Source organism: Macaca thibetana, chromosome 16 (assembly GCF_024542745.1).
Source record: "Macaca thibetana thibetana isolate TM-01 chromosome 16, ASM2454274v1, whole genome shotgun sequence".
In the NCBI taxonomy this organism is placed as follows: Eukaryota; Metazoa; Chordata; class Mammalia; order Primates; family Cercopithecidae; genus Macaca; species Macaca thibetana.
Window position 1 is genome coordinate 7,096,969 of NC_065593.1, and position 19,377 is coordinate 7,116,345.

At 50.9% G+C, this 19,377-nt stretch overlaps 1 protein-coding gene across 1 annotated transcript in view; it reads right to left on the minus strand.

Moving 5' to 3' along the window:
- The window catches only part of HS3ST3B1 (heparan sulfate-glucosamine 3-sulfotransferase 3B1), a 49,397-nt gene extending 35,540 nt beyond the window's left edge, over positions 1 to 13,857 (minus strand). The window contains exon 1 of the mRNA XM_050762331.1: positions 12,840 to 13,857. Coding sequence (XP_050618288.1) covers positions 12,840 to 13,393 — 554 coding nt within the window. The 5' untranslated portion in view covers positions 13,394 to 13,857. The remainder of the gene's footprint in view (positions 1 to 12,839) is intronic.
- Positions 13,858 to 19,377: the final 5,520 nt, after the last annotated feature.

Genomic DNA, 19,377 nt, shown 5'->3' on the forward strand with positions numbered 1-19,377 from the left:
AGAGCAAGACTCCTGTCTCAAAAAAAACCACAAAAACCCATGAACATTCACTGTTAGGCTTCATTGATATTAGGTTCAACAACAGGCAAAACTAACCGGTGGTGGTAGAAGGTGAGATAGTGGTTGTTCTTGGGATGGGGACAGTGACCAGAAGGGCATATAGAGGTAGCTTTGGGGGTTCTTGAACTGCCACTTCTTGGCGCTTGTTACCAACAACATACTTGTATGTTTGCCTTGTGAAAAGTCATCAGGTCGTGCACTTCTGATTTGTATACTTTTCGATAAGTATGTAAATAAAAATTTAAATAAGAAACCCAGGCCTGGCAGGGTGGCGCACGCCTGTAATCCCAGCACTTTGGGAGGCCGAGGCGGGTGCATCACCTGAGGTCGGGAGTTCAAGACCAGCCTGACCAACATGGAGAAACCCCGTCTCTACTAATAATACAAAATTAGCCGGGCCTGGTGGCTCATGCCTGTAATCCCAGCTACTTGGGAGGCTGAGGCAGGAGAATCGCTTGAACTCGGGAGGCAGAGGTTGCAGTGAGCCGAGAGTGCGCCATTGCACTCTAGCCTGGGCCACAAGAGCAAAACTCCGTATTAAAAAAACAAAACAAAACAAAAAAAGAAACCCAAACCCCACAGATTTATAAACAATGTAATGTCTGAGATTTCTTTCAAATAATACTGAAAAGAGATAACACAGCACTTCCTTAGAAATAATGGAGGGGGCCAGGCACGGTGGCTCATGCCTATAATTGCAGCACTTTGTGAGGCCAAGGCGGGTGGATCACCTGAGGTCAGGAGTTCGAGACCAGCCTGGGCAACATGGTGAAACCCCACCTCTACTAAAAATACAAAGTTAGTCAGGTGTGGTGGCGTATGCCTGTAATCCCAGCTACTTGGGAGGCCGAGGCAGGAGAATCACTTGAACCTGGGAGATGGAGGTTGCAGTGAGCTGAGATCACATCATTGCATTCCAGCCTGGGCAACAAGAGTGAAACTCCATCTCAGAAAAAAAAAAAAAAAAAAAAAGAAAAGAAATGAATGGGGGAAGTCTTGGGGAAGGTATAAAATAAAGCCATGTCGAGAAGTGGTTAAGAGAGTGGTGTTCATATGCGGGCTGCCATCTCTCTGAGGTTTCTCCTTTTGTGTAGGGAGAGCTAAATTAACTGGTGCTTCAAGGAAGAGGATGTCCTGCAGAGAAACAATGCACACAAGCCGTCTTGGCACAGGTAAGGGTGGTGACTAGCAGAGCTAGCAGCTGCAGAGTAAGTAAGGGCCAAGTTCTCCGTGGAGCGCATGAAGTTGGGATGGGCCGGATCAGCTTTATATAAGACATTTTTGGCCAGAGGCAGTGGCTCACGCCTGTTATCCCAGCACTTTGAGAGGCCAAGGCGGGCGGATCACAAGGTCACGAGTTCGAGACCAGGCTGGCCAAACATGGTGAAACCCCATCTCTACTGAAAAAAAAAAAAAAAAAAAAAGAAATTAGCTGGGTGTGGTGGTGGGCGCCTGAAATCCCAGCTACTCAGGAAGCTGAGGCAGGAGAATTGCGTGAACCCAAGAGGCGGAGGTTGCAGTGAGCCGAGATCATGCCACTGCAATCCAGCCTGGTTGAAAGAGCAAGACTCTGTGTTGGAAAAAAAAAAAAAAAAAAAGACATTTTCATGCACACCTGCTGGGGACTGTACAAAACCCAGTGTCTCCACGGGTGGGGCGTTCACGGTGCTGGACAATATAGCTCAGAAGCAATGAGCCCCAGAGTGTAAAATGTTGGAGGGGGGATGTCAGTGTGATCCCAAGAGCTGAGAATCTGAGTGGCGTGGTTGTGGGGGGCAGCGCAAAGGGCAGGTGGGAGAGAAGGGATGAGTTGGTAGAGGAGGGGATGGGAGCAGGCCTCAGTCAGAGAAGGGGAGTCAAATGCACAGATGTTGGGGCAAGGGCTACAGGGATGGCAGGAAAGTGCTGGGTTGACACACGGATGGCGTGGTTGAAGACTGCCACCATCAACACGGGCATCATAGCAACAGAGACAGGCTAGGAACCAGTGTGGGGAGTAAAAGAGAATAGGGACAGAAAAATGGATGAAAAAACAGAACCTTGCAAATGCTTTTAAGTGGAAAAGTCTACATCTTTGGGAGGAAAGAAACAACAGAAGAGATGGCTTAAACTGGTCCAGAAGGAACATGGCATTGAATTGCAGCCAGGTAGACAGCCTCCAAGTTGTGGAGTTTGAAAGGCCCTCAGGGAGTCATTCCCTTCTTCCTTAGGTCCAAGAGGTAGAGCCACCTACAGATACAGCTGTATGACCTTAGGCAATCTCTGTGAGTTTCCGTTTCCTCCCTTGGAAAATAACGGAAATCACACAGGAAGCATCACTGTTAAGATTAAGTAAGCGCCTGGCCCACTCGCCTGCACACAGCAAGTTTTTGCATACTGAGGCTAAGACATATTTTTTTTCCTTTTTTTTAAATCACACAGTCGCTGACTTTCTGGCCCCTTCTTACCTCCTTAGCCCTCTTCGGAAAGCTACTGGAAAAGTAAAATGCAAAAATCACATTTGAAAATTCGTACTACCTTATCTCATGCTTCTGCTTCCTCCTCAAATGGTTTTCAGATTTACCAGTAATTTAGTAGGACTAATGATTTCAAAAATAAAAATAAAAAATCAGGCTTAAATTGCCTGCAGATCTCCTTGAGCCCGTAGATGTCAGTCCACTGACTAAAACAGGCTTCTCAGGGACAAGTTCATGGCTCCTGTACTTCCTCAGTGCTTTAAGTGCTGCTTTGCACTAGATAAGAGCAAGTGCTCCGATGGGATTTTTGAGGCAGTAAAACTACCCTGAATGCTACTATAATGTGGGATACAGGTCATTACGCATTCGTCCAAACCTATGCAATGTACAACACCAACAGTGAGCCTTAACGTAAACTACGGACCCTGAGTGATGGATGATGTGTCAAATGCGGGTTCATCAGTTGTAACAAATGTACCAGTCTGGTAGAGGATGTTGATAGTGGGAGGCTGTGTGTGTGTAGGAGTGATGGGTATTTGGGAAATCTGTGTACTTTATTAAATTTTGCTGTGAACCTAAAACGGCTCTAAAAATATGGTCTGGGTCTGGCGTGGTGGCTCACACCTGTAATTCCAGCACTTTGAGAGGTTGAGGAGGGCGAACTGCTTGAGTCTAGGAGTTTGAGACCAGCCTGGGCTAGCATAGTGAGATTTCATCTCTACACATTTTTTTTTTTTTTTTTAATTAGCCAGGCATGGTGGTGTGCACCTGTAGTCCCTGCTACACCAGAGACTGAGGTGGGAGAATCGCCTGAGCCGGTGAGGTAGAGGTTGTGCCACTGCACTCCAGCCTAGGTGACAGAACAAGACCCCGTCTTAAAAAAAAAAAAAATATATATATATATATATTTTAAAAAGTGCTCAATAAATCCTTGTTAGATGAGTGAAAAAGTAAGTAAACACGATTTATACGAATGTATTATTCATTGACTGTAGAGGCCGGGCGCGGTGGCTCAAGCCTGTAATCCCAGCACTTTGGGAGGCCGAGACGGGCGGATCACGAGGTCAGGAGATCGAGACCATCCTGGCAAACACGGTGAAACCCCGTCTCTATTAAATACAAAAAACTAGCCGGGCGAGGTGGCGGGCGCCTGTAGTCCCAGCTACTTGGGAGGCTGAGGCCGGAGAATGGCGTGAACCCGGGAGGCGGAGCTTGCAGTGAGCTGAGATCCGGCCACTGCACTCCAGCCTGGGTGACAGAGCGAGACTCCGTCTCAAAAAAAAAAAAAAAGACTGTAGAAAAGGATTTTAAATGGTCACCTTTGACTTCCTCCATTAATAAGTATTTTAAATCAATGATAAGGTAATGATCACTGCCTTTCTCTCTTTACCCCATTACTTCCCACACTCATCCACCCACACACTTGGGGATCTTCCGTGGGAACAGGATGTTTACTGCTTTGTGTATCTGTGTCAACTGGCAGCACTAGCATACGCTAAGTGCCCGGAGGCAGACTGGAACAATCAGAGAAGAGGGCACCAGGGACCAGCCCGACAGCACATCAAGAGGAAGGGCTGGACCCAGCCAGGAGAGTTTCCTGTGCACAATGCCAGGACGGGCAGGGAGAGGCTGCTCAGCTAGGAAACGGCACCAGGAGCTATCTGGAAGAGAATTACTGGTCTCTAATTGTGTGCTCTGTGTGTGTGTGTGTCTCTCCCCAGGGAAACTGTACTTTTTTAATGGAAGTAATCACGAAATGTTGTATTTCTTCAACATCTCATGCAACAATGTTCAACGTCTTATGTGCACTTCCCGACGTGCCCTTTTCATAGGCCTTTAGAAACGCGAGGAAAAAGGTTGCCTTTTTCAAATCCACAAGAGTTCTTGGCGCCACGGAGGAAGCCTATCCGCAAAGGCTGGGGCTGGGGCGTTTGTGGGCTGAGTCCACCTTGGGCAGCACTAGAAATGGGTGGGCTTATCAGTGCCCACGAGAGATCCCCTCTCCCCTCTGAGACTGTCCAGGAGAGCCTTCCTTCCCCTCCTCCGGGTAGGAGCGGCTGCAGGGCCCTGTGCACACGGCTTAGGGTTAGGACTAGCCTTACATGAGTGAGCAGCGGGGAAGGTGCTGGGGAGAGGACGGACCACTCGGTCTGAGTCCAGGTGAGATTCAGGAATCGGAGGGGGCTTGAGACTTACTGGCCTTTTCCTCCTCTCCTCTCCTCTCCATCCCAGTCCTTCTCACTTTCTCTTCATCCAGTCACTTAATGGGCCAAATTATGGAAATCAAGGTATTCTATGTTATCTCCCGAATCTGCGGAATCGCCTTACAGGCACCCATTATAGAAGTGGGTGGAAAAAGGATTATCCATTTCTTTCCCCCAAAGAGAAAAGGGGGCGGGGAAAGGGAGAAACGAAAAGCGTGCTCTTTGCAAACTGACTCAACTAAATTCACTTTCTTGCCAGCGACCCCTCCCGCTTCCCAGATCCAAAATAAGGTCGGAAAAAGCCGAAGTGTCCTCTCTGGCTGTAAAGAATCCACTAGGGCCCACGTCCTGCCAGCGAGGGCTGCCTAAGGCGAGGCGGTCTCCCTGCAGGACTCGGGAGCCGAACATTCGGGGAACACACATCTCCGCTCCAGAAAACAGGAGAATTTGTGCAGGAGGGTGCAGACAGGACAAAGAGAGACGAACCAAAGGAATAGAGTACAATAGATCAGCTGATAGGCTCGACTTGGAAAGCGAAGGCAGCTCAGGACCAAATCAGCAGCGCGGAGTAGAAGCTGAGCAGCGGAACAGCCAGGCCGGCACCGGCGGGGGCGGGGCGCACCCGCGCAGCCCGCCTCTCTGGGCGGGGTTCTCCTCTCAGGCGGAACCCCATTGGTCTCTCCGCAGCCCCTCCACCCAATCAGCGCGAAGACGGGTCCCGCCGGCACCGCCCACCTCGGGTGCAGGCAGCTCAGCCAGGCTCAGCCCAACAGGTGAGGCCGCACGGCGGGGCTGGTCACGTGGCCACGGCAGACGACCCGGCCGGCAGAGGGGCGGGGGAGGCGGCCCCAGTCTCGGCTGCCAGCCCTGCCCCCGCACTGGGAAGCTCCGCCATCTGTCTCCGGCTCAGCGGCCCCCGGGCCAGAGGCGGCGATCCCGCGCGACACCAGGGCCTCGCCGATTGATGCCCGAGGCCGGGCGACTCGGAGCCATTTTCCCTGCCCGTGGCAGCGCCCCCGGCCACCCTTCCACAACGCAATGTCCAAGCCAACGCCCCCCTTGCTCCCGAAAGGAGCGGACACGTGGCAACGTCTTGGGCCGCTGGGGCCCTGCTGGACACTTGCGTCCCCAGACCTGAAAAAGGGGGACGGCTCTCCCCCCAGCTCCATTCATTAAATCACGAGTGGGATTCTCACTGCTCTTCCCAATGTTTCTTTCACTCTCCATTTGCTTCTCAAACCTCACGTTGCCCAGAACCATCTTTCAGCATTTTATGGGTTTCTAAGCAAGGGTGACAGTGTTAAGTAGTGTGGGGCAAAAAACTTGGGAGAAAACAGGGATTCTGAATCCTACGTGTAAGGTGCTTCACGGACACACATGGAATCGTTCACATTCTAGGCAATGGTGTTTAAAACAGTGACCCCTTGGCGAGAGAGTCTGGGCCGAAACACAATCAGCTTGATGTTAAACCAGAGTCTTATTTTTTCACATTTGCCATATTTAGAACAAAAATATCTTATTCCAACACTGTATGGTGGGTGTACTTTTTTTTGCTGTCCGGAAAATATAAACTCCGCTCGGACAGTACTCTTCAACCAGCTCTAAATCTAAAGATACGCACTCATAATTTTTACAAACAGCAATCTTTGGGAGGCAAAACCTGTGCAGTACAACTTTGCTATTTAAACATGTTTCATCCACGACACAGTGAAGTACATTTTCTGAATGAGCCAGTAAAAATATATTTTTGATATTTTTCAGGTTACAGGAATTGTGTGAAATTTGTATTTAAAAGAACTCATAAAGGAAATTTATACCACTTTTATCTATGTACAAATAAAATTAATGGTGGGTCTTATTAGCATTAGCAGTATTTTAACACATAGCCTCTTGGTTGCCATAAAAATTATTTATTATCATTTTATTAAGATGGTAATTGCTTCTCACATCCTAAACTTTTCCCCAAATCTCTTGACAAGAAAAAACCAGAAATAAAAATCAGCATGCACGAACATCAGTTTTATTTGATGTTAGTTTTATTTTGGCATAGTTTGAGAGAAACCCGAGAGTTCCAACAAGGTAATGTTTTAAATATATAAAAAGTTTCATGCTCTACTTACAATTAGTTTTCAAAGATATCAGTATCTCATTTCTTTTCGGTCATGGTAAATGTTTTCATTCGAGGTAGGCAGCATATTGTTTTCATTACCCTTTAAAATATGCCACATACTTGGGGGACTCATTTTGCTGGAATTCCTGACTGTCCCAACAGCCTAGGATTGAAATTTCTCTTACTGTCTGAAATCATCGACTGTTAAATGAGAGAGGTAGCGCCCTATTTGGAAACTAACTCTATTCACAGCAAAAGAAATGCTCATTATGCCCTGCCTTTAGAGTAGGCATTTTGTGTTTCTGTCAATCAACTTAATTTCCATGTTCATAGAGTGAGAACATAAAGTATTCAAAAAACTACTGACATAGAAACCAGTCGGCAAGCAGCCTAAGTCACGTATTTCAGTTCTGAAGCTTTAAATAAATGCCACCTCCCTGATTCATAAAACTAGCTGACTGGTGAGTTTGTCTTTTTAAAAATTCCTGGTGTGCTTTTAATTATAAATAATTTTAGTGATTCAAGGAGTCATTTCGTATAACCAGAAAACCTTATTCCTACAACATATTATAAACCAAAAGATAAATTAGCATACATACGTGGGATGAGGTTATGTGACATTGACTTTTCAAAATATTAAAAAAATTTTTTTTTTTTTCAGACTAAAACATCAAACTAGAAACTCAGAAGCTGTGACAGGTCATTTTAAAGTTTCAAGCAATACAACTTTAGCTGGAAAACTACCTTTCACAAATACTAGTCTGTGCTAAATTATTAATTTTCAATTATCAGATTCCATTAAAAAACATAATCTAGTTTAGCCAACATGTAATTCCTACTTGTAGTATTCTCTTTTGATAAATATTTTTGAAGACATGTACTGCAACCTAATTTTTAGAGACCTGTTCAATAATAACATATCATTTGGAAGATAATAAGTGTAATCTAATTCATATATTTTAGCATCATATTTATCTAAAACAAATGGGTTGCTATTAAATTTTGACTATTTTATTAACTCAGAGCATCTGGGAAAACACTTATGATTAGGTTAATTTATGTTATATTTTCCCTTCAACTTGTAGAAGATTAATCAACCATTTTATGGTCTAATTTAGGTGCCTAATTAAAAACAGAGTTCAACACATGCTCCACTGTCTTGCTAATAAATCTTGACAGCTTTGTAACATGATGGTTTGTATTTCAAATTGTTGCATACAAATGTAGTTTTTTTTTTTTTTTTTTAATCTTCACCCAGCATCTTGGAAGTGAGTTACATACTTGGTTTAAACTCTGGGACTGAGAGAGTGCAATTACTTCAAAATGGATTATCCCCAATCAGATCTTATCTTAAATTTCCCTCAGTGAAGACAGAAACATTCTTTGCTACCAGGTTTTCTGAAGTAGACTAGAAAAATAGGGGGCAGTTTTGTTTTCTCAGCATTTGTTACATTGAAAATGTAGGGAATATTGCTATTTTCAGCTATTAGCCTTCAAGAGAGAGATTTCTGAAGTTACAGAGTTTTCTATTTTCATTCTAAAAAAATCTGCTGAAAGTGTTAGCTGTAATTGTCTGCTGATTAATCAGTACAAGTTAATTATGGACTTGATTTGAGGGCACTCTTTTTTATGAATAAATTAATTTCACGAAGTTCTGGAACATGTCATTTAACCCCACAACCTCCCAGCCTTAAAAAGGGCAAATGGCAGAAGATAAATCTCAAGAGGGACACTCACTATGTTTTCTCTGTCCGGATGCTTGAGGGATTTTTTGTCATTTTAGTGACTCCCTTGATTCTAACTGTCCTTTGCAGAAACATGAAACTGACACAGTGGTGTGATTATCCTCACTCTAGTTATTAACCAATGTTAGATGTAGTAACTAGCCTGTTTGGGGGCTGATATTGTTTTCAAGTGAATGACAAAATCTGCAGTCTGCACTGAGACCACTAAAGGCATGTCAGAAAGCTGTCAAACTCTTCTAAGGCGAACTCAGTTTTGGACCCACGCTATATGATAAATATCCCGCTTCGATCACTTAAGCGAGGAAGCGTGATCCAGAATGATCCAGAATGATCTCTGAAGCAGAACTGCCTGAGTCGGTACATTAGCTTTGGTTCTTCCCAGCTGTGAGATCTTGGGCACATTGCTTAACCTCTCTGTGCTTGTGTTTCCTCATCTGTAAAAGTACCTACTTCCCAGAACTGTCATGAGGATTAAATTTGCTAATCCTGTAAAACTTGAAACAGTGCCTGGCACATAGGGAGAACATTCGGTAAGTGTTAGCTACCACCATTATTATGCCACACACACACACACAACAATATATATACTTTGTTTAATGTTGGCCAGAGCATTAAAGTGTCAGCTTATTTTGTATGACCCAGACTGGGAAAGGGAGGCAGAGGTGGTAGAGGGGGTTTCTGCCGCTGTACAGTCTAAGGCATATTTTTGTATAACAAACGATAATTACGCAATATTTCGCTAACTTAATTCCCAAACGGAGGTCATTAAAATTTCAGAATATTTACCAACACTTCAGTAAAATCACAAAGTGAAACTTTCAAAGTTACAGATTTATTTTTTTGACCATTCAAAGTTTAAATTAACATCCCAAGTGTAAATGTACAGGGCAGGTGCTTTCTCCACCTTGGCATATGTGAAATTGTCCTGAAACACAGCCCCATGTTTCCCAAACACTATGGGGTACCCATGCAACAGGAGATAACACCCAGTTTCACCAGCCTGCTTGATGAACCTCTCTGTGGTGCCTGCTAAGTTTGGGAGGCCTGATTCAAGAGGGTTGCATAACGAATTGGAAAAGTCAACCGAGAAGAGTCATCATCGCAGACTAAAACCAACTGCAGTTCCAGTGTGGATGGACAGTCCGTACTAGCACGTTTGATTTTTGCGGGGTCAAGGAGGTAGAAAGGCTCCCACTCTCTGGCCAGTGGCACGGTCAGCTCTGGGCACCACCTCGGTGGGTTCCATCTCTCCGTGACCCCTCCTGATCCTGCTGATGGTGTCTCCTTTTGCCAAGTGGAAGGAAGAGCAATCAAATTCCGAGATGTCATGCAAATCTGCCAGGCCCTGGGCTACTGGTTAGGCCACTAGCAGGCTGTGTATCAACCGATTAAACCCGTTAACGACTCCCAGACACAGCCACGACCTCGTTCTCTAACAGATTACGATGCTGATCCTCAGACTCAACCATTCGTGCCCATCGTTTTTTGTTCTTAATGCCTTCAAAATGTCTCCCCACTCTCATATTCTCTAGTTTTTGAGGACTTGTTTTAACCAGGTTTCTGAATTACAACTCTCCCTGGTTAATTACTATTTATACTTTTCTCCAATTGGCTGCCTGACTGCAGGGACAGAGCGGAGGTACAATGGCGCACACCTCTGGCAAGGAGCAAAGCTTGGCAGACAGGACAGAACTCCAACGCGGGCGAAGGGTGCACTCTGCGCACCAGATTTCAGGTAAAGCGCTCTGGGTCAGGAGTCTCCTCCTGGCGGCGTGGTCTGTTTAAAGTTAAAAAGGCCGCCTTCAAAATAATTGTGACGTCCATATCTTTGCCCAGACATCCATTCATTATTCTTAGGTAATTAAAAATTTTAAAGTAAACAGATAGCATTTGAAATATTTTTTCCCCCTTAGAAAATATCCACCAACCCTGCGGCCGCGCCAGACGGTGCTGGTGCAGTCCAGGAACGCAGTGTTTGGGGCCAGTTGCGGCATTTACACTGGGCTCCTCCGGCCGCCCGGTCCGCCGGGTCACCGCCCCGGGCCCTGTGCCTCCTGGACCCGGGAGTCGTGCTTGTCAGTTCTGAGAGATGGCTCGGGAGGACGAAGAACCTCCCGCCTCCGGCGGCCCAGCCAAGCCCTTGCGACCCCCTAGGTCCAGCCGCCGTGCGTGGCCGCTCGCAGAGCAGCCCCCCGGGCGCAAGTACCCACCCGAACCTCCCGGGCTGCACTCTCCGCTGCTGGCGCGCGGCGAGGGTTTCCATGCGACTTCGTTCTCCATTCAGCGTTTTTCAGTCAATCAAAAATAACGTGGCAGGTGGAGGGCAGCCGCCTACGAGACTGGGTGAGCCCTCCTGTGGGGATTTCCATAGCTTGCCCCAGGTGCTTCAAAACCGCCTGACATTAAGGGTTCAGTCCTTTTCCTGCCAGTTCCTCCCAACCCGGCCCCAAGTGTGTCTGATCTCAGAAAATCCTAGGCTGCCTCGGGGCTCTGGCGGGTTCCACCTGGAAGGGCGCTAGTTATAGCCTGCCGCCCGGCCCTGGAATCACCATCCCAGGAGGAGGGGGAGTGGTGGTGGTAGAAGTAATAACAATACAATCGATGACAATAGCTAACAATTAGAGAGGTCTTCACGTGCCTGCGAGGCACCTTACCGTACCAGCGCATTCACTCTTCCCATCCCTGCCCAGAACTTGCATTATTCCCACTGCACAGATGAGAGCATCGAGGTTCACGCGACTAACCGGGACGTGAATCCAGGCGTCGGACTCCAGAGCCCCCCATTCTTGTCCACCAGTATCCCGAGAATGGGTCACAGCCTGGGAACGGTGGGAAGGGTGACTGTCACAGTTGGCTAAACCTCGAGACTTGGGCAACTCCTGACAATAATAAAAAACATTAAGGACAAAGGGGAAGGGGTAGGACGAGGCTGGGAAGGGAGCGGTTTTAATCCGCGGGGTCAGCCCTCTTTTATTCTCCATCCCACCCAGGTCCCGAGAGTGGGGTGGGCACAGGGAGAGGGGTTCAGTTCTCTTCTCTTTTGTTTTCCCAAGTCTCGAGCCTCTGTGAAGCTAATTGGGCCTGGAGGGGTGCCTGAACGTCGTGTTGGCTGGGGTTGCGGGTGGAGACCCCAACAAAAAGGTGGGGGTCGGTACCTGAGCCTCTGGTTGAAGACAGTTACCGGAGGTCGAAATCTAGACCTCCTGCCCACTCGCACCTTACCCGAAGCTCGGGAATCCCAACAGCTCACCCCAAAGACCAGCAGCTGCGGAAAGCAGTGGGCAGAGGTAGTGATTATGACCCGGGGGCCGCTGTCCCTTTGGAACCTGACCCGCAACCCGAGTCGAGAACAGAATTTCCGGAAACCGCGACCTCAAAGCAACCCTCATTTCTTAATCAATGGGCCCCCGAATATTCTTTGCCCCGGACGTGTAAAAGCCCCGCGGAGACACGCGTCCTTGCTTTCGCTATCCCAGCACCGAGGCCAGGGAGGCGGAAACGGGCGGCGGTGCCCGGGGGCCCGGACGCCTTCAAAGCCGCGCGCCGCTCCAGCCGGTTGCAGTGCGCGCCTTTGCCCGACAGGGACCAGCACAACTCCACGCTCTGCGCGCCGCCCGCCCGCCCGCCAGGCGGAGGTGCCGGGCCACCCGCCCAGCTCACCCTCCCGAGCCCAGGCAGCTCGCGAGCGAGGCGGGTCTGACCCCCTTGGGGTTCCGGTAACCAGGCGGACTGTAACAAAAAGTTAAGAGACTCTGCAGCCTCGGCGGGACGCCACGGCCCCCACCCCCTCTCCCCATCTGGGAAGCAGAAGCTGCTCTAGAAGTTCTTTGAGGGCGGAGACCAACCAAAGGGGCGCAGAACATTCCCAGCGTCTCGGGCTCCGGGAGGAAAAATTTAAGACGGGTCATAAAATACTATTCGAGTCGGATACCGCCATGGTTGGAGGGTGGCTCGCTTTGCTGAGCGCGGTCTCAGACGCTGCCCTTCTTCTTTGCGGCGAGGTCGCCTGATTAATTCAAGGGCACCATAGACAACTGAGCCGCCAGTGCTCCGCGAGAACTTTCTGGTGTTTTGACGAGAACCGAGCGGAGCGCAACCCTCACCTCACCCCGACAGGATGCGCGGCGCAATCTGCGGTGGTTTCCCTGCCCCGCCCCGGGTGGTCCGAAGCGGTAACACTGCCACTTCCCTATCATACGCCATGTCTCCCTTCGCTCAGGGTCTGAATCGACGATGGAGACCCTCCCCTGGCAGGGAAACTCACCGGTACCAAGCGAGGCCCTTGTCGTAGCTGCGATCGAAGAAATGGGGCTCCGCGCCCACGGCGCGCACGTCGGGGTGCACGCGCAGAAACTCCAGCAGCGCCCGCGTGCCGCCCTTCTTCACGCCGATGATGATGGCCTGCGGCAGCTGCTTGCTCCCAGACCCACTGAAGAAGCTGGAGATGGGGCTTGGGGAGTCCGGCACCTCGGGGCTCTGCTCCTCAGGGCTCGCAGCGCCCTCGGCCATCTCCTTGCCTGAAGCCAGTGGGGTGGCTGGCTGCGCCCGGAACGGCAGCCTGGGGGGCGTCCCGTCCGGAGCTGTGGCCAGGGCTGGCGGGGCGTGTGCGGCGCGAGAACCGGAGCCCAGCAGCAGCAGCCCCGGCGCGGCGGCGCAGGAGCCGGCGCAAGAGTACAGGAACATATAGAGCCAGACGCAGAGCATGGCGAAGAGCAGCGCGAGCTTCCTCCTCACCGGCGGCGGGGGCGGCGGCGGCTGCGGTAGGAGCCGGCCGGGGACATCGAGGCAAGATCTGCCGCCACTCAGGCGCTGCCCCATGCGCTGCCCGCGGGCGCGACCAGGGGCATGGCTCAGCACATGGCGTGGGTCCCGCCAGGCAGTGAGCGCAGAGAGGGTTTCCCGGCCCGCTGGACGCCTGTGTGGCTGGGTTTATTGCCCCCGCGTGCCTGCGGCCGCCGCTGCTGCTGCTGCTCTTCCCCAGGTGGCGGCGGCAGCTGTAGCGGCGGCGGCTCTTGACATATTGCCCGGCAGGAGCTGCAACTGCAACGGAAAGTCGGGACGGCGGTAACTGCTGGCCGAGGGTCTGCTCCTGGGGCGCGACGACGCGCTCGGGGCCTGGAGGACGTTGCACTCCCGCGCCCTGGCCACTCTAGACGGTGCGCCCCGCCGCACGCCGGGGCTGCCTCCTTGCAGTCCTAAGAACTGAGCCTAGAGCAGCCCCGGCACTTCCCCGCAGAGGCTGCGGAGGCGAACTGCGCAGGAAGAGAGCTGGGGACCGAGGTGGAGTGGGCGGTCCCGGCCTTCCAGAGTGACGGGCTGCTCTACCTACCAAAAATCCCGAACGCCATGCAAATACAGACACTTCGCCGAGCTCTCAGCAGCCAACCCTTTCCCAAGACGTGTGGGTGTGTAAAGGCTTCTGGGCGGTGTAGGGCGGTCGGGGATTGCCATTGGCTGCGGAACAAGGGGCGGGCCCAGAGGGGCGGAGTTAGGGGCTGGTGACAGGAGCAGATGGTGGGAAGAATACTGCAGTGACCGAGCGCTGGGAGAGGTCCTACCCTACTGAGTGGTGCGTTCCCGCACCCGCATGCATTTCCGCACTCGTTCCCTAGAAGTCAGCCTTGGCGGTAGTTGCCCAGATGTTGGGACACGAGTCCCCATCCAGATGTTTCGCAGGAGGTTTCGTGATGCTTACGTGTTGCAGAGTAGGGAGGCGGTTGGAGGAGGGAGAGCAGGGCCGGAGATGCACTAGGCACTCGAACCCCCCCTCCCCAACCCACGCCGGAGACTTATTCGGAGGCCTTTCCTGAACAGGCACGGGATTAGGAAGTTAAAGCAGAAAGAGTGTTTGGAAATCGCTGTCGTGTGTGTGTGTGTGTGTGTGTGTGTGTGTGTGTGTGTGTGTGTGTGTGTGTCTTTCCTTCTTTGCCTGGTTAGCTTGGCCTGCCGGTTAACTGAGATCAGTGTAAAGTGTCCTTAACAAAAATCTCCAGCCTTCCAAACTGCCGAAAGTAGGTTGGGGAGGGGAAAAGAGACAGGAGAAATTAACAGGAAGAGAGAGTCTGGTAAATGAAAGTTTCCTGGTCGAAACGTGTGTGTGGGAGTCACGTGTAGGCAGTTTTATCTGGATATGAGTTTGTTGGAGACTTTAGGTTTGAGAAAATTTTCCATCTCCCCCTTTTCCCTGAATAGATATAAAGCCAACATTTGCCTTAATTTAGGAGACAGTTTGATTTGCTAACCTGTGACACTGATTATTTCGTGTTGTCACTCGCCACCGCTTTTTTAAAAGTCAAACATCAATTTGGAACAAATCCATCACTGAGGTGCACTTATTTAATAGTGAAAGTCTACTCGAAGGCACCCCCAACCAAATTTTCTTTGGCAAAATGACCCACTCACCCAGGACGGGGCGGATAAGCGCGTCTTCCAAGAAACAACAACCGCTAGCTGGGGGAAGTGCGGGTGAGCGGTGCTACGCTGTGCTGAATTCTTGCCCAGGCGTTTGGAGTTCGGAAGCTCGAGATCAAGTTCGTACTGGTCGTGTTCAGGAAGTTTTCGATGCCTGCAACCCAGCCTCTGCGGGGCCAGAGGACCTCCAACTCCCGGTTGCAAGCGGTTCCGGGGACAGAACATTCCTTCCGATTCTGACCCCAGCGCGACCCCCGGGACTGAGTGTCACTCACGAAGTGACTCACCGGGAACCGCCGCCCGCACTGTACTTACATCACTGTCGGCGAAGGCTGGCGCAGCGGAACCGACCTGAGTCCTTGTCCCTCGACCACGCTGTCCAGGACCAGCCGCCAGCAGCCGGCTCCTCTCACTTCCTGAGTAAATGTTCCCAAGTGTCCCCGAGTTTACGCAGCCCCACCCTGGGTCCCGGTCCCCCACCTTCGGAAGCAGACTGAGAAATCCAGATTGACGTTAGCACCTCTGGTTTGAAAATGTGCCTTAGCAGCGGTGATGGTCAGAGAGGATTCAGATAGCACAGCCGCCAGCACCGGACCCGTGTGCCCTGGCTGTGCTACGGGACACTTCTTTGAAACTACTTTGAGCCCAAGACGTTTTCTTACAAAACTGTTGAGGGAGAAATAAATGAGGCAGAGGATTTCCCTCCCGCTTTTATATTCTCAGCAATAACTTCTTTCTAGCTTTTCTTTCCCTCTCTCACTGGGAGGTTGTGTTTGTTCTTCGAAATGACTTATTCGCTCTTAATTTTTTAATCTAATCCATTTATTTTAAACTTCTAAAACATGAGAACAAATATATTTCTGAGCACTAACCCGACTCTACTTGGAAATGTGAGGAGAAAATAGTGTCTCCGTAGGGAGTGTCTTCAAATTTTATGTTATTTAGGTGGAAAATTCATGTTGTATAGGTGTGTGTTAGGCGAATTGTAGCTCCCATGTGGCTAACTTCAGGCCTGCCTGGGTGTGAGTCTTCCAGTGTTTTAAGGATTTTGATAATCCCAATAAAAAAGGTCCCTGTTCTGAGGATTAGTACAGTCTAATAAGTGAGCAATTACAAATCGAGGCAGCTGAATACATTTGACATTTCTTTTTTCCGGGGGTGGATTGAGGGAAGGAGGGAGTAGAGGTAAAGATGTGGGCGTCGGAAATTGTTCTGACTGCAGAGCAGAGCTGAGCTCCCACAGCTGAGTCTAGGGCCCGGCCCACCTGGCGTCCATTCAATTGTCACTATTGAGAACGATAAGGGAGTTCGCGGTGCTCACCGTGCCGCGGGGCCTTCCCGGCACAACGTTGGAGGGTCGTCTGGGGCCTGGACAGCGCCCGGGCGGGCTGGGAAGCGGCGCCAGAGGACGACCTGGGCGGCGAACTCACGCTTTGGCCCTTTGGCCCACCCAGCTGATCCTCCCATTGCTCTAGAGAGTCGCAGGCTGCGCCGTGAAATTCCCACGCTCAGCCGTCGCTCTTGGTTCACCCTTGGCAAGCGCTACCTCTCCCAACCATATTCCCATTCCGCAGATGCAGAACCCAAGGCTCAAACCTGGACAGAACTGGTAGCCAAATTAGCCGTGAACCCAGTTTGAGCTTCTGCCCTTAACCTTTAGCTCAGCAGTGCGGGGGTCCCCACGCTTGGACCCTGGGCATCATCAAACTGCCACCACTAAAACCGAGGGAAGGTTTACCTCTGATAAACTCATTCAAACTGTTTGCATTTGGAAATGGAGAAAGGAGAGAATTCTGTTTCAGCATGCCTATATGGTTTGTGTTTTATTTTGGTGGATTTGTTTGGTATTACCTAATGGGGTGCGCAGCTAGGGCCTCTGAGGGCATCTGGGAGGCAGCCCCTCTCCTTTAGGACAGGGCAGGGCCGCCACAGGGGCTCTCTCCTCTCCCTCTTTCCCCAGCTACTGCTGCCAACAACCCTCTGTGCGACCCCAATAGGGTCACTCTAAAATTTCACATCTGTAGAATGGGAGACTTGAGCCAAAAGATCCCCGCAGTATTTTCCGCCTGAAGTTTCTCAGATTCTAGGCTCGTGATGGGAGGCTCCGCAGCTGCTCCGGCCCTGCGGCCAGCTCCGCCTCCCCAACAGCCGCCCTCCGGGGCCGAGCTCCCCCACACCCTCTGCGGGACCGCAAAGCAGGCATTTCCTGGGGCCGCCTGAACCGGTGGTCCAGAGCCCCCGTTCCTGCCACCGGAATCCGGACCCTCCTCCCGCGCCCCTAGCCAGCGAGGCGGCGCCTCGGGGGTTAGCAGCTGCCAGCTCGCTCCGCCTTTTTCGGCGGCCCGGGCGTGAAGCGCGGTCGGCGCCGCAGCGGCTCCGATGCCCGCCCGGAAGGGAGCGCTCTGGCCCCGGTCTCGCAGCTGCGGGACAGCCGGGAGCGGAGCAAGGGGCAGCCGCGGTCAGTTGTCTCCCCAGTGGACTGGGAAGGGAACTTCATCTGGGCCTAGACTCCCGCTGTACCTTTGTTGGGGGTTAGTGGGGAGGCTGCCGTCGTCAGAGCTCCTGGATGTCTCGGGAACCCCTGGCCAGAGACCGGCACTGGCGCAGCCCCGCGGATGCCGCTGGCCAAGCCGACGACAGGGATGAGAAATTCCTTGCAAGAGTGGCTGGAAGGCTCTGCGGAGAGGGAATAAATGCTTCCCAGAGCGAGCTTCCACTGCGCCTTGGGAATGGTGCACTCTCCAGTCCCAGTTGGACCCTCTGACATTGTCACAGGAAGCGCTGCCATGTATGAGGAGCCCTCTGCAAACTACAGGCGAAGGATGACTGCTCTTGGCCTATCAATAAGATTTTGACACTCAGGTTGGTTTGATGACTTGTGTCATGAGGAGTAGAGGTGTGGGCTGATTTCAAATTCTTCTTCCACGCGGCATCCTTGTCTGGGCCGGAGCCTCCCTTGTCTCCTAGAGAATGGGGCAGGGAATGGAAGGATGGGGAGACTGAGGGAGAGGCCCCTATTCCGCAGGCTGTCTCCTGAAGGGCTGGCTGCTTCCCTCACCTGGAAGTCCAGGCCCCTGTCGGGAAGCCCTCTCCGCACAGCCTGCCAATCACCTGGTTCTGTTACCATTGTTCTCCTCCCGCTTCAGGCCTCGGACATCAAGGACAGCTCCCACTCACCAGAGCCAAGGCACTATGCCGTTCCTGGGTGTCCTCTTCTCCTCCAGCCCCTTTGTAAGTCACATGCTCTTCTATTTACCGGCATAAGATACGCCAGAGCTGCCTTGCTTTTCCGAGTCTAGTCAAGCTGTAGAATACTTCTGAGCCTCAGTACCCCCAGCCACCTGTGGTCCTCCATTTGTCCTCTTCTCCTACAAATACCTCCAGCCCCTCTCTTCCTCCATGATGCTTCTAGCATTGGAAATCCTCCAGGACAATTCTGCCTTCAACTTTCCTGGCCTGAGCCACGGAGTTGATGGAGGGAAACGTGATAGAGATGACTGGTCCTGCTTTAATTTTCCCACTCCTATAAGCACATAAAGGTGCTCTGCCACTCTCCTAAGTGTCCCCAGGAGGCCCGCTTTCCCAGTCTCTGAGACAAACATTTCTTAGCCTTCTGTCCTGCAAGAGATAACATTTCTCAAAGTGTCTTTGAGCATGTAGATGCTGACAGGGGATGATCTATCCCTTCCACCACCAAGCCTCCACACCAGTTGGCACTCCACACTTGTCATAGCGGAGGAAGTTGCAGGCTAATTCCAACAGACAGTGAACCTCAATAGTGCTTTGCTTCTCAGCCTTTGCTATCTCCTTGTCCCTGAGCCATCTCCCTGTGGTGGACACTGATGGGCCACCAGCACTGCATCAGTGAAGGACTTGCTGCCCTAGCCACTGGCATGCTGTCAACATGGCCTCCTGCAGCCCGCCTCTCCACCATTGCAGAGAGCAGCTAGGCTGAAGGGTAGGTATGCTGCTTCCCGGGTGACCCCTAGCCAGTGACTGATGTAGAAGCTAAAGGCTTGCTCTTCTCAATCCAACTTCGGACATCTCCAAAGGGCTGTTCAATCTCTAGAGCTTCTTGTGAGTCGGGCAAAGGATGTTGGGCTCCATCATAGCTGATCTTCTCCCCGTGCCCACGCCTGCTTCCTCCTCCTCCCTTCTACAGGTGCGGGTGCTATATGCGTTGGTTTATATGCTTCCTGTACACTTCCCAAGGAACTCAACCTGCACCTCTCCTCTATAGTATGGTTCCCATCAGCATCCAAACATACTTTTTTTTTTTTTTGCTTCTCTTCATAGCAAAATGTATGAACAGTTTTTACCTTTCACCTGTCATTTTCTTTTTATTAAGCTAGTTTTTTTCTTCAGTGATGAAAAATTTATACACGCCCTGA